This window comes from Theropithecus gelada, chromosome 3 (genome assembly GCF_003255815.1).
Source record: "Theropithecus gelada isolate Dixy chromosome 3, Tgel_1.0, whole genome shotgun sequence".
NCBI lineage: Eukaryota > Metazoa > Chordata > Mammalia > Primates > Cercopithecidae > Theropithecus > Theropithecus gelada.
Window position 1 is genome coordinate 57499322 of NC_037670.1, and position 14915 is coordinate 57514236.

Genomic DNA, 14915 nt, shown 5'->3' on the forward strand with positions numbered 1-14915 from the left:
CACCCAGCTAATTTGTGTATTTTTAGTAGAGTCGGGGTTTCACCATGTTGGCCAGGATGGTCTCGATCTCTTGACCTCATGATCTGCCCTCCTCGGCCTCCCAAAGTGCTGGGATTATAGGCACGAGCCACCGCGCTTGACTGGGAGTTCATTTATTTTATGAGCTAAACAGACATAAGTTAGCTAGCCAGGAAAGTTCGCCAACATTATACCATCATTTCTGCGAGAAAATGAGCCCTAAATTTTAAACCATCCCTAAGTTGGGGATTGTCTGTCTTAATTCATGAGTGTTCTTCTTGCTGTTTCCTTATTTGGGAGGCTGTGTGTGTGTGTGCACTTTTATGTTGTGTGCAAATATGCGTGTATGTATGTATACATAACATGTTTATCCATTGAGCCCTGGTTCCTGTCCATATAGTTGGTTCAGCAACCACTTACTGAGCCTGCCTGTGGCCACCTGTGTCCCAGGTCCACACAGGAGGGCAGTCTCCCTTCAGCACACCACCTCCAGAGGGACTCAGCTCCATCGTGTCAGGGGCTGTTGAGCTCACAGCGGGGCTGATGATCCCGTTGTGAATTATTCACATCATTTATTTCCTTCCCTTTCGGTCTCACATGTGTCCCTTTAACAGCTCATTAGTTTTGTTTTAAGGACAGGCAGGGAGAGAGGAATGGGGAGAAGCTGAATTCAGTTTGGTTGAATCTTTGTGGTAAAGGGGTGAATACCAACTGGAATGGAATTCTTAAATCATCTGGTGATTTCATGTGTTGATCTTGTTCCTGATTCTCATAGATAATTGATTTGGTGGTTTTAAGTTTTTAAATACAATGAGTGCACGTACATTTTTTTGGAGGGGGACGGAGTTTCGCTCTTGTTGCCCAGGCTGGAGTGCAATGGCATGATCTTGGCTCACTGCAACCTCTGCCTCCCGGGTTCAAGTGATTCTCCTGCCTCAGCCTCCTGTGTAGCTGGGATTACAGGGGTGTGCCACCATGCCCGGCTAATTTTTATATTTTTAGTAGAGGCGAGGGTTTCACCATGTTGGCCAGCCTGGTCTTGAACTCCTGACCTCAGGTATCTGCCTGCCTCGGCCTCACAACGTGCTGGGATTACAGGTGTGAGCCACCGTGCCCACCCCTCCCCCCTTTTTAAAGGAATGAAACAAAAAGGAATGAAACCTTTCCCTCCGCAATACCTTCTCAACCCTGGACCCTCAGCAGAGAAAGAGGCTTACCTCTCTAATTTAAAGTTTCTTGTGTAACTCTTACTTTATTATTTGTTTGTATACCCAAATAGTGGGTTAAAAATACACAGATGGGATCATATTATACACAGTGTTCTGCATCTTGTTTCTCCTTTTTTCTTAAGAAATGTTGCTTGGAGATGTTTCCTCAGCGGCAGCTCAAACCCACAGCATTCCCCTTGGAGTTACAAAGTGTTCCTTTATAGGAATGGCCATGACTCATTTTAATCCACCCTCTCTTGATGAACAGCTAAGTAGTTTGTAGCTGTTTCTGCCGTTACACACAATGCTCGGTAAACCTCTTGGGTGTCTGTCTTCTGTGCTCTTGCAAGTTTGTATAGATGGACTATTATGTTTGTCATTAAACCATGTAAAGCAGTTTACAGTGATCCTCAGCTGGACTGTGGAATCCTCAGTCTTCGGACCATAGGGTTGTTCTTTTGTGTGGTTTGTGTAGCCTGGCAGGAAGGGCTTGTGTTTAGATTTTGAGAGGACATTTGAGCATCAAGTTAGCAAAGAACGTAAACATTGTTCATTTCAGGAATAAGTCTGAGTAAGATGTTGGATTTATTCTTTGCAGCTTCATAATGCTTTGCATACTGGAAGGACTATGGCTGCATCTTCACCTGGGCCTAGAGAAGGACCAGAGAGTGTAGCTCAGTTGCAGAAGAGAGTTCCCAAGTGCGGACTGATAAGGGATAGCGTTTGCAAATTGCTTCTCAGGGTGGTTTGTAGCAAAATAGACTGACTTTGCAACACTTCATATTCCAGAAACACTTCTGCAATGAGAGCAGTCTCTAGAGGGGATCAGCAGGAGAAGTTCTCCACTACTTCAGCTGGTGAAAGAGGTGTCTTGAAGCCATAAGGTGGGAGAGGCAGAGGGCAGCTTAGTGTGGTCGGGCCAGGCTGGACAGGCAGTGTTTGGGTCTGGGCCTGTGAGCCTAGTGGGGGCTCCCGGGGCCTCCTCGCCAGCTGGTGGAGAGGAATGGCAGGTGGGCAGGAAAAGGCCCAGATTCACACTGGCCTCTGTCTTTGCCTGGCAGGGCCACTTGGCACTTAGTAAGTGGTTTGGGGGAGAATGAACTTTTGTGGGCAGTTCCCCCTTTCATGGGTTTGGAGTAGTGGAAGTTGGAGGGGAAGTGGGGCCTGTGGGAAGTGCAGGCTCCTTGGTGGCCTGGGCCTGGAGGCCAGACCCGCTTTTCACACTGTCACAAATGCTGGCTTCTTGAATCCTTGTAGCGTCCTCCGTGGTAGATGTTCTCACCACTCAACAGAGGAGGATACTGCGGGCTCTGCGGGCACCAGAGTTTATTTACGTGTGCTCCGTATTGGAGGGCTGCGTGACCCAGCAGTGACAGGACTGTGGGCTACTGGCTGGAGAGGAGGTGCGCTGCCTGCATCCTTCTGCCTAGCGGAGCACGAAGGACAGGCTCACACGCTCAGGTGCTTGCTTGGTTGGTGGTTCAGTTTGCTGTGAAGCCTGGCCCAGAGTTTGGGCTTCAGTTCTGGGAAAGGAGAGCATGGGGGGCAGTCATGTGTTACCTCCAGAAGGCTGGAGCACAAAGTTAGTTGTCTGACTTGTCGGCCTCTGCTTGCTCCAGAGCCAGAGGTTGGGGCAGAGTGCCAGCTGAGGTGTGTGAGAGATGCCAGTGAGATGCCTGCTTGGCTTCCCAGATGTTGCTGCACGCCCTGGGTGTTTGGGGTACAAAATAGGTGTGTTCAGCTGAAGGAAGTGGACACAGGCCTGGCTGGGACAGGACAGGGTCAGTGCTGGCGGGACGAAGGGCAGAGCCTTCCACTCAGGCACAGCCCAGGGTCAGGGAATTAGATGAGTCAGGTCGAGAGATCCTGGAGTCGCCATCTGCATTGTGTTTCTCATCAGAAAATGTCTGGCCCCTTCCCAAAGCCCCTTCCTTAATCCTCTCAACCTCTCAGACATGACATGAAGTCTCAGGTTTTGTGGCGAGGCAGGCCCCACCTTCCCCTGGTGGTGCCTCAAGAGCTCTGCATTTCATGCTGTCTGGCTGCCGTTCTGTTCACTGTCTCTTGCATTCCTGGGCACTTACATTGAATGCCCTACTGAGTGAGGCTGGGTGCCTGCCTCAACCAGACTGGGTACAGTACGCCCTTCTGTGCGGCAGATGCGCTGTCTGAGCCAAGATCAGCATGCTGCCCCTGTGGTCACCCCATGCCTGGGCCGTGCTCCTTGGTGTGAACACGAGTTGTTTTTATATCAGTGTCATTTTTCATTCCCGCCGCGTGCCATGTGCTCTGCCCTCATTCTATCCCGTCTTCCTCTGGGAAAATGTTTTGAGAGACACAATGAAGTTCTCGTTGTCTCCCTCAGCATGTTGTGCTCCTAAGTTCTCTATCCTCCAGGTGGTAAATCTGAGGTTTTTTATTTTGTTTTGTTTTGTTTTGTTTTGAGATGGAGTCTCACTCTCACCCAGGCTGCAGTGCAGTGGCGTGATCTTGGCTCACTGCAACCTCTGCCTCCAGGGTTTAAGCAATTCCCCTGCCTCAGCCTCCTGAGTAGCTGGGATTACAAGGTGCCTGCCACCACACCCGGCTCATTTTTGTATTTTTAGTAGAGACGGAGTTTCACGATGTTGGCCAGGTTGGTCTGGAACTCCTGACCTCAGGTGATCTGCCCGCCTTGGCCTCACAAAGTGCTGGGATTACAGGCATGAGCCATCACACCCAGCCTTGCCTGAGTTTTAATCAGCCTATGTAAGGCAGTCAGGGCCAGTCTCCACACTTCAGGGTGTGTAGTCAAATTCAAGTACAACTCTTTTTTTTTTTTTTTTTTTGAGACGGAGTCTCGCTCTGTTGCCCAGGCTGGAGTGCAGTGGCCGGATCTCAGCTCACTGCAAACTCCGCCTCCCGGGTTTACGCCATTCTCCTGCCTCAGCCTCCCGAGCCTCTGGGACTACAGGTGCCTGCCACCTCACCCGGCTAGTTTTTTGTATTTTTTAGTAGAGACGAGGTTTCACCGTGTTAGCCAGAATGGTCTCAATCTCCTGACCTCGTGATCCGCCCATCTCAGCCTCCCAAAGTGCTGGGATTACAGGCTTGAGCCTCAAGTACAACTCTTGAACAGGCAGAGGAGGAAATGGATATATGAGCATTTCCACCAGAGGTTTCCTGAACACTTGGCCTAGGTTAGACACTGGGGCCAACAGGGTGGCCGAGGCAGGGCCCTTACTCCTCAGGAGCTCCTGAAGACCCAGCCCTGCAGGAGGAGGCAGGGCCCTGAGTGCATGATCCTAGCTTGGCACAGAGCGTGAGGCAGGTGTAGGAAAGAGTCGGTCGTCATCAGGGAAAGAACATGGCCTTTGGAAATAGCCTCAGACCTGCCGTGGGTTGGTGTCTGCCTGCCCATTCTCTGCACAGAGGGACAGTGCCCCTGACCACATGCTGGGATGGCAGACACAGGGCTAAGCATGTCTGCTGGCTGAGGGCAGCCCGCTCCCTCCCATGGTCTCATTAGAACCAAATAAGTTCATGGAAGGGAAGATTCCTTGTAAGCTGAAGTGCTGAGAGTTAAATTTAATCAGAGTCCCAAGGGGAAAACTAACAACTCACCTTCTGGAAGTCTCAAAAATTTTCATCCAAGGGACACTGAGGCTGAGGCTTCGTTAGTGGAAACTGTGACGAAGTGTATTCCAGATGGAAGCGAATAGACCTAGGCTTTTCTGGAGGCGCACGGATGGAAATGGCTGTGGGGTGAGGGACTGGGAGGGAGGAGCGGCAGAGACAGGAAGAGCTGATGGCATGGGGGGGCGGCCAAGCCAGAAGGACACTCCCTGGGGTCTGTATTTCACCGTCGGTGAGGTGGCAGGGTTTCCAGGGGGAGCCTGCCCCAGTGCCCTCGAGCTCTCTGAGCTTTGCCCTGCTCAATCAGCCCCACTCTTTTCCTTGTTTGTGTAATGAAGCCCACTGAAGATAAAATTGCATTCAGAAGAAAGGAACTTGTGACGTCAAGGGGAAGCAAAGAGAAACCCACAGTGAATGGGGAGTCCCTGGAGATTTTCTAGCAGGAATTGGTGTGCTGTGTGCCCTCCTTTCCTATTCTCTTTGACAGGGCACTGCATAGCCCCCTGAGCTTTGTCAGGTCTGCTGAGAAGTTTAGGGGCAGGTACAGTGTCAGGAGCCCCCCAGCCAGGCCCTGGCACTGGAGGCCATGCGGCCAGGCTTGGATGTGGCAGTGGTCTTGGGACAGGTGCTGCAGGCTCTACCACTCTTCAACTGTGTCTTCCTGTTCTCCTCTTCTCCCATCAGCAAGCTCACCCCCTGATTTTTGATGCCAGCAAGGCTGGCCTTCTTGATGGCGTGGCAGGAATGTCCTGGGGAGAGACAAGGCTTGATGACCAGGTGGAGGGAGTGGGAAGACAGGAGGCACTGGGGACAGCATGTGGCTGGGGTGAGCTAATGGGTGGTGGTACTTTCCCAAAAGTCCAGAGCACTGGGTGGGAGCAGCGCTCAGCTCTAGAGATGTCTGGTGTGAGGTTCTTCTGGGCATCTGGCAGAGATCCCAGGTGGCAGCTGGCAGAGGGCCCCCAGCTCAGGGTGCACCCTGCATGGCGTTGTATGCTGGTGGTCTTTTGTGGGCAGGACACCTGCAAGAGGGCTACAGCTGGAGAAATGGGTGGGGAAGAGTGGCTGTTGACAGCTCCCTGGGCCCAGACAGAATTGAGTCCGAATTAGGCAAATTGCAGAGCGAGCTCAAAAGCAGAAACCCAGTTGGGGGAAAGTACTGAGCCCAGCTCTAAATGACTAATGCAGAAATGATGTTAAGTTTACCTCCAATCAGAGTGAAACTTTGGGCGGCCCCGCTCCCTACACTCAGCTGCCCTCCAGGGGAAGTGAGAATTGGCCCGAGCCACAGGTGACCATGACAGGACCTTGCACTAGCTGAGAGACCCCAGGGTTTCGGAAATACGAGAATTGAAGCAAGAGATGGATTATCTTTTGACAGCCAGTTCCCCCAGTGAAATTTAGATATTTAACTAAGCCTAAGGAATGTCTGTTAAGTGTTTGTAGAAATTTCTGTCATCTGCTTGCACTTGCTGTTTTACTCTGCTGCATTCTTTTGTCTCTCCATCTCCTTAAAAAAAAAAAAAAAAAAGCTACATGAAATGATTTCTTTCACGGATTGTAACAAGCCAGGACACAGTGACAGCTATTAGAAATTATAGCTGACAGGGCTGGGAGACAGCTATACAGTTTGCTGGTAACCTTGCACAAATGAGTTGTTTTGGGTGGAAAAACTGTTGCTTATTTACAACACTGAGGCAGAGTTGTTACTTTTGGACCTGAGTTTTGCCATCCTCCTTCCTGTGGGTGTTTTCACTCATCTACCTCCCTCACCACCCACCACACCCTGGGTACGAGAAAAGGTAAGAAGAAAAGACTGGGAGGATCAGAGGATATGAAAGGACTGAAGATTTTCTAATACACAGATGCTGCTGAGGGGCATCACGTGGAACTGACTCTCTTTCTCCTCAGATTTGCTGTAACAGCTTAGTCTCTTAACATTTATAATAAATCAGTTCATGACAAGAAATAGAAAGTCAGCCTCCCTTGCTGGTCTCCCTGATGGGGACTTTCCTTTGGTGGGTAGTATGGGGGGTTATTTGAGTTAGCAGAGGCCCTCCCATCTGAAGAAACTGAGACTCAGGGGAGTTTCCAGGCAGTGATACCCTAGGTCCGGAAGGTACCCTGATGTGGTATCCCACATAGCTGCTTCCTCTTTTGTGGTTAAAAGCAGATGGCAGACAGCACAGTCAACCACGGTCATCTCTGAGGCTGACTCACAGCAGGCAGGTTTTTTTTGTTTGTTTGTTTGTTTTCTTGGCACAGGGAAATCTAAATGAGAGAAGAAATATATTATGAGTGATGGCTCCGGAAGCTGCTTGTGGGTGGACAGTGGTGCCCTTCCTGAGTGGGGAAGGCAGGGGCATCTCTGCTGCTGTCCTTGGGCACTGCCTTTCAAGAGCACCACACTGCCCCTTGGATGCACCCACAGACAACACTGAGTGACCGACCTCCATCCTCACTGGTCTGACCTGGAGGCAGCTGACTGAACCAGCTTTTAGGAGGCACTCATGTGAGTTTGTGTTAAACAGAAATGATTGAGTTGATTGGGTTCAGGAGAGAGACAGAACTGGCATCGAAATCACCTTCCTGGCACATATGTTCTCAGTCCTCCTAGTTTTAGCTTAGGCCTCCACACCACCAGAGACTCCCTGAAGATTTTCTAATACACAGATGCTGCTGTGGGGCATCACGTGGAACTGACTCTCTTTCTCCCTAAATTTGCTATAACAGCTTAGTTCCTTAACATTTATAATAAATCAATTCATGACAAGAAATAGAAAGTCTTCTAAGCACAAGAAATTGCTTTTTGACTCCAGGTTAGATATTACCAGATTTAATGAAAATGCGTATTACCAGAATTGAGGGGGTGTGAAATTTGGTAGTAGTGAAAAGGAATGACAGAAGTACACGTGGCAGTGCTTCCTAGTACCTTCCTGGGAAGAGAATGCTGACAGGGTGTGCCATAAGTCATGAAAACTTCCATGGAAAGGGGAGGAAGCTCCCTCAGATTGCTTTGAGCTGTATTTTTCCACACCAGAGTATCATTTCCAAGCTGGTGGTTGTAACTAGTGTAGTTTCTAAACTTCTGGGGTATTTTTTTTTTCCTGATTCATTTTGGATCACAGGTTCCATATTCTCACTCTTCATAGAGACATAAAAATAGGTTGTAGAGAGAATGTTAACTGCATCTTTAGGTTGAGCTTTACTTGACCATGATTCTCAAGAATAAACCCACACAGCACACAATGTAATGACTTAGCAGGGGCCTTCTAGAATAGTGGGCATGTGCCGGGTGGTTCGCATGTGCTGTTTCATGTAAACCTCAAGGCAAGACAGAAATACCCCTCTGCATTCTGTAGACAAAGAACCAAAGCTTAGAGACCTTTGGTGACCTGACCATGGTTAGATCACTGTTCAGGCCCGGAAGCAGGCATGCGGCAGGTGCTGTGTGTGTTTATTTTAGTAAGTCACATTGTCTTTAAATGTGGGTAATACCATCATTTATTCAGCCTTTAGTCAGATTTTAGTCACATCTCAGCTTTTCAATTGCTTGTGCTCTTTACAGTTAGAATCTAGACTTACAGAAATATATGTCATCAGAGAATCCAACACATTTTTGTTCTAAAATAGAAGTCAAATAGGTAGGGTAGTACACAACCTGAGTGCGAAAATCCTTATGCATTTTTTGGCATTTTGCTTTTGAAGCTGCTCCACTTAGTAATCTTTCTGGGCATTTCTGTCAGCGAAAGGTAAGAAGTTGATATTTTCTCTTAAGTGTGGTGGTTGAGTTTTGGATCTGCTGGCCAAGATTTAGGCCCAACTGGAGGAGAGTAGTCTTTTGGTACTTATCTCAGTTATTTCATTCTGGGGGCACAGTAGTTGGAAACAACAAGCCTGTTACTCTTCTCAGTCATGTATGAGATTGTCAAAGCCGGGTGCCCAAATCATAGATTAGGAGGTAGCAGAGCTGATCTGTTGACTTTTTTTTCATAATGTTATTCTTGCACTCTGCAATTACATCAAAAAAAGAACTTTTTCTGGGCGCGGTGACTCATGCCTGTAATCATAGCACTTTGGGAGGCTGAGGCGGGCGGATCCCCTGAGGTCAGGAGTTCAAGACCAGCCTGGCCAACAGGGCGCAACCCCGTCTCTACTAAAAATACAAAAAAATTAGTCAGGTGTGGTGGTGCATGCCTGTAATCCCAGCTACTCAGGAGACTGGGGCAAGAGAATCGCTTGAACCCAGGAGGCAGAGGTTGCTGTGAGCCAAGATTGCACCACTGCCCTCTAGCGTGGGTGACAGAGCGAGACTCCCTCTCAAGATAAGATAAGATAAGATAAAATAAAATAAATAAAATACCTTTCTGGATTAGGCCTTTAAGGAGAGCATTCAAAGGTTTGGTCCTGTTCATAGATTTTGCTGGAATTGAGCCCATAACAAAGGATGATCATATTCATTTATTGCCAGCAGATAACAGTAGCACTGATATTTCCATCTGTTATCGCTGCTTTCAAGCCATTCTAATGAAGTCTCCCAGTCATCAGTTTTTTGAATGAATGATGTTTTTTGGCATTTGGAAAATTTGTCACGTGAACACTTTTGGCTGCAGGCCTTACATTCATTTTCTATAGTTCTGTGCCTAAAATGGCACCTGTAAGTATTTTTGGCAGCTAAAAAGTCATTTCTGAGAGTGAAAGGATGCTTCATGGTTTGCACCCTGGTGGGCTTTGGGCTCCTTGGTTTTGATCCTTTCCTTTCTCTTGTGGTTTGTTCGTGGTGGGCTGGCCATGCTGATTGCAGAGACAGTCTCCTTAGCAAAGCTGCTGGGCACACTTGTGTTTGATTTCTGCTCCTGGAGATGTAGTAATTGACAGTGTTGAGAGTTGAGGAACGCTGAAAGGTAGAATTCCTAATAACTCATAAAAGGTTATTTTGGGGGCATGGAGATAGGGTCTTTCATGTGGATTCAGTCATTTTAGTTTTCTTCTATATAGCAAAATAATGCCTACAATAAATCTCATTCCAGTTCCATGCGCATGATGTGACAGATATTCCAAAGGGTGGATCGTGGATTATGATGACACAGAAAACTGCAGCTTCTAGACATTACCACAGAAAGCACACAGACTTTGGAAACCAACAGACCTAAAGTCAAATACCGACTTTCAGCTTGCTCCTGTGTCACCTTTGCAAGTCAGTTCACCTCTCTGAGACCTTAGTTTCCTCATTTGTAAACCACCTAATTCTCAGGGTTGTTACGATGTTAAGTGAGATTTCACATGAAAAACACCTGTTGGATCACAGGCATTCCATGTATGGCAGCTACTGGTTTTTGCCTTCTCATTGAGCTGGAATAAAAAGAGTCTCTACATCATTGGTCATTAGGGAAATACCAATTAAAATCACGATGAGATACCAGTACAGTACCAGATGGCTAATACCAAAAAACAGATAATAAGTGTTAGTGACGATGTGGAGAGACTGGAGCCCTCTTAGATTGTTGATGGGAATGTAAAGTAGTGCAGCTGCTTTCAAAATAGTTTGACGATCTCTCAACAAGTTATGTAAGGAGTTACTGTGTGACCTGACAGTTCCACTCCAGGTCTTGGAGTGGAATGTACGTACCTATTCCACTTTTCTTGGTGTGTATCCAAGAAATTAAGACATCTGTCCATGCAAGGACCTGTATACAAATGGATATAGCAGCATTATTGATAGCAGCCAAAATGCAGTATCAACCCAGATATCCACGAGCTGGTGAATGGATAAACAAAATGTGGTGCCTTCATAGAATGGAATATTGTTCAACACTTGAAAGGAATGAATTGCTGGTATATGCAGCAACATGCAATCCAGACATAAGAGACTGTAAGTTGTATGATTTTCTTTAATTGAACCATATAGCAAAGGCAAGACTATGGATAAAGATAGAAAGCAGATCAGTATTGCCTGGGGGCTGGGGTAGGAGTTGGAATTGACTACAGAACAACATGAGGGAACTCTCTGAAGTGAAGGAAAGGTTCTGAAGCTGGATTGGGGTGGTGGAGGCACAGCTGTATACCTTTCCTAAAACTCATCAAACTGTATCTTGAAAATGAGTGATTTTATAGTGTATAAACTAAAGCTAAGTAAATTGAGCTAGAACTTGGATCACCTGATCCAAGTATCATAAAATGTGATTTATATTGATAATTATGTTTTAAAAGATAGCATAGTTTTCAGAATGCTTGTGTTCAGTGGACATGAGTGGGAGCTCCTGGGTGCACATGTGTGTTGGGTCTTGCAGTGAATCCAGTCCTTTGCACTCATTGAGGACTTTTTTTTTTTTTTTTTTTTTTTTTTTTTGAGATGGAATGTCTCTCTGTCACCCAGGCCAGAGTACAGTGGCCCCATCTCAGCTCACTGCAACCTCTGCCTCCCAGATTCAAGTGATTCTCCTGCCTCAGCCTCCCAAGTAGCTGAGACTACAGGCAAGCACCACCACACCCGGCTAATTTTTTGTATTTCTAGTAGAGAATGGGGTTTCACTGTGTTAGCCAGGATGGTCTCGATCTCCTGACCTTGTGATCTGCCAGCCTTGGCCTCCCAAAGTGTTGGGATTATAGGCATAAGCCACTGCGTCCGGCCCATTGAGGACTCTTATGTGTCCCTTGTCTCTTGCCACAACAGCCTCTATCATCAGAAATGAAGGCTTCAGTAGAGAGATATTTTAAAAAGAAATCGCACCATCCAAATATAACACTGTGAATTTAGGCTTATGCTGTTACATTCATTCTTCTATGAATATGTTTATTTTTACATTGTTGAAATTAAATATATACAATGTGTTTAAATTAACTATATGAAATGAACATTTTCCATGATAAACTTTCTATGAATACAGCTTTAATTGCTAACTCTGTATTTGTTTGAGTACACCCTTTCTAGCCTTGTATATTATTTCACAAACTTTATCTGTTAATTTTTATTTCATTCCTAGCTGGAGAATGTTCTTTCTTGTTAACAGTTATATTTTCTTATTTTAAATATTTTTCTTTTCTTTTTTTTGAGACAGAGCTTGCTCTGTTGCCTGGGCCGGAGTGCAGTGGTGCGATCTCAGCTCACTGCAACCTCCACTTCCCGGGTTCAAGTGATTTTTCCTGCCTCAGCCTCCCGAGCAGCTGGGATTACAGGCATGCGCCACCATGCCCAGCTAATTTTTGTATTTTTAGTACAGATGGGGTTTTACCATGTTGGCCAGGCTGGTTTAAATGTCTTTTCATATCCAGTTTTCACTTCTTTTTTGGGTACTAAGTAGTCTGCATTTTAAAGTAAAATTTAATAGAGATTTAAAAATAAAATGTACAAGTTCTGTACAGAAAACTTGGAGACTGACTAACAGAATGTATAGTGGAAAACAATCATCTCTAGTACCAAGTAAGACGTAATTAGTTGTCAGTATTTCGGTACATGGCTTTCCATATTATTTTCTGTTTCCCAAAAAATCATCTCTAGTACCAAGTAAAACATAATTAGTTGTCAGTATTTTGGTACATGGCTTTCCATATTATTTTCTGTTTCCTATAATGTATAACAAAAAATAGAATTCTAGATGTACTACTTTATTGATCTTTTTATCTTAGCAAAATATTCCTAATTATGTTTGTCTACATTCTGATAGTAAATACCTACAAATACATCTTTTGGATGTCTTATAATTTTGTTAGGAAAACCCATTTTGAAAATGTTGGTTATTTCTAGTTTTTTAAATAACATTTGTTCTCAGTTGTTTAAACTTGCTGAAATTACGTACATTTTAAAGATTTTTTATATATATTGAAAAATTGTCTTCTTGAGACATTTTGTTTTCCCAACAGAATTATGTGATTTTTTTTTCCCCCTCATGCCCTTGTCTACAAAGGGTACTATGGGATTTTTTTTATTACCAATTTGATGGGTTAAAAACCATACTATGGTGATTTATATTTGGTTATTAATGAATATTGTCTGTTAAAATAGGTTTATTGGCCTTTTGTGTTTCTTTGAAAAATTTCCATATCACTTTTATTTTTTTTCCTGTTGGAATTTTTCTTTTTCTCATTGAATCATGTAAAGTCTTTATTGTTTAAAGATATCAGCCCTATTATATTTAGATAGTTTCCTTTGCCTCTACCTTTTAAGTTTGGTTACTGATTAATTTTCACCTGCTGAGGATGAGGCTTTTTACCTACTGGAATGAGGGGCCGTGAGGAGGTCTCCTCCCCTGTCCTTCTGTTGAACACAAAAGCAGGTAAAGCAGACCAGCTGTTCAGAGTCTAGGAGAGTTGACAGAATTTCCCCCGGGATCTGTGGTTGGGATTCGTTTAAGGTTTACAGCCTGCATCCCCAGAATCTCCACGATAATGCCTCATCTCTGATTGTTATTTGCTGGCCGTGTATGAATTTCAGGTGTGGTTTCTTCTATAGGACAGGGGATCTTTTATTTCTGTTATTTTCTTAAGAGTTTATCTGCTTTCTTCCCTCTAAGAAATGGTGCTTGTGAGAAACCTCATACTCTCATCTCTAAAAAATCAAGTTTTCTTGGAGATAAGACATTCCTGAGAAACAGAATGTCCATAAACCTGGGGATTAAGTAATTAGCATTAAGGGAACTGATTGAAATTCCAGTACAGGAATTTAAAGCATGGTCGGTCCTATGTATTAATTGAAATTCAGAGACCTTGAGATAATTGCCTGTCATTGCCTGCATAGATTTTTCTCTGTGCATTGAGCAGGCTACCCCCTGCCCTCTGCTTCTGTCCCTGGTCCTGAGCATCAAGCCTGCCAGCACCCGCGAGGCTCCCTTTGTTCTCAGCCTGTGCGGAGTGTAACGAGCCCACTCTAATTGGGCTTGAGCTGAAAGCAGCTGGGATCTCATTGCCTGTGTGTCAAGTTCAGCTTTTGATGAATGCAAAAGCAGTGCGAGGCACAGCAGGGGGCCCCTCCCTTTTGAAAAAGACGAAATCCTTGGGCTGATCTTCCTTGGGGCCGTCCCACCATCCTGAAGCAAACGCTGGACTTCTGGCCCGGGACAGACTGTTGACCAAAGCTGTTGCTGCGATAAGTAACGTAAGGATCCTTACTTTCCAGAGGTCAGTGAGACGAGTCCTGTCAGTGAGCTGCTGGTTTGCAAGTTTGTCTGCTATTTATCTAAGGATCTCACCTTATCCCCTGAACTTAACAAAAGCAGAACAGGTGGAATTTAGGTAAAATCCATGTTGTTTTGGATCCTTGACCCTGCTCTCCACTCCCTCATGTCCCAGAGTCATAAGCTTCCGTTCCTACCAAGTCAGCTGTGCCTGCCTATGGTGTGGCTCTGTTTTAGCCTGGGATAGAAAAGGGAGAAGCACTCATCATCAGTGGTGTCCTGCGTCCTTCCTCACTCAGTGCACAGGGAGGAGTAGTTTATGTTACTATGAGGATTACTAGTGGAGATCAGCAAGGGTTTATTCTCTGGGGCTTATTTAGATCCTGCCTAAATAGGGATAACTATATTTGGGATGGCTGAACTACATCTATAGATACCCTAGTCCTTGAACCACAGGCGTCCAGAGTCCATCCTGAGCAGAGACGTCTTTTAGGCCTCTCCAGTGTGAAACGTAGATGCCATCAAGGGAGTTGCTGCTGAAGGTTTCCTCGTGAGCCCACACCTTCTGCTGTGTTCATAGTTTGTAAGTTGTATGTTACTGTTTTCATGAGCTCTTCAAGAAGCATATGGCTCTATGTCTTGTCTCTGCTGTGCACATGGAGGGAGTATCCCACAGGCACTCAGGCAGGGCTGCTGTTTTCCCAGAGCCCAGGACAGCTTCCTGAACACTGAGGATGCCTGCTAGGTAACAGAAAGCAGTCGACCTCTCCTCACACACACAATTTCTGTTTCCAGAGATGGTTGATCCTTAAGAAATCATGGTGAAGTATCTTCGCAAAATGGATAGACTGACTTTTCCAGAGTGGGCATAAAACCTGGAAATTCACTTTTTCCCCCGTTAGTTTCCATACATTTTAAGGTTTTTTTTTTTTTTTTTTTTTTTTTTTTTTTTTTTTTTTTTTTT

The 14915-nt window shown here is 45.5% G+C and overlaps 1 protein-coding gene across 8 annotated transcripts in view; it reads left to right on the forward strand.

The window, feature by feature from the left end:
* Positions 1 to 14915, forward strand: part of VOPP1 (VOPP1, WBP1/VOPP1 family member) — a 104690-nt gene that overhangs the window by 31812 nt on the left and 57963 nt on the right. The window contains exon 1 of one of the 8 annotated variants that reach the window (XM_025378006.1): positions 1528 to 1575. The exons of the other annotated variants lie outside the window; for them this stretch is intronic. Within the exon in view, the coding sequence (XP_025233791.1) occupies positions 1531 to 1575 (45 nt within the window). The 5' untranslated portion in view covers positions 1528 to 1530. Of the gene's footprint in view, positions 1 to 1527; positions 1576 to 14915 lie in introns of those variants that run through there. 8 annotated transcript variants of the gene reach the window in all.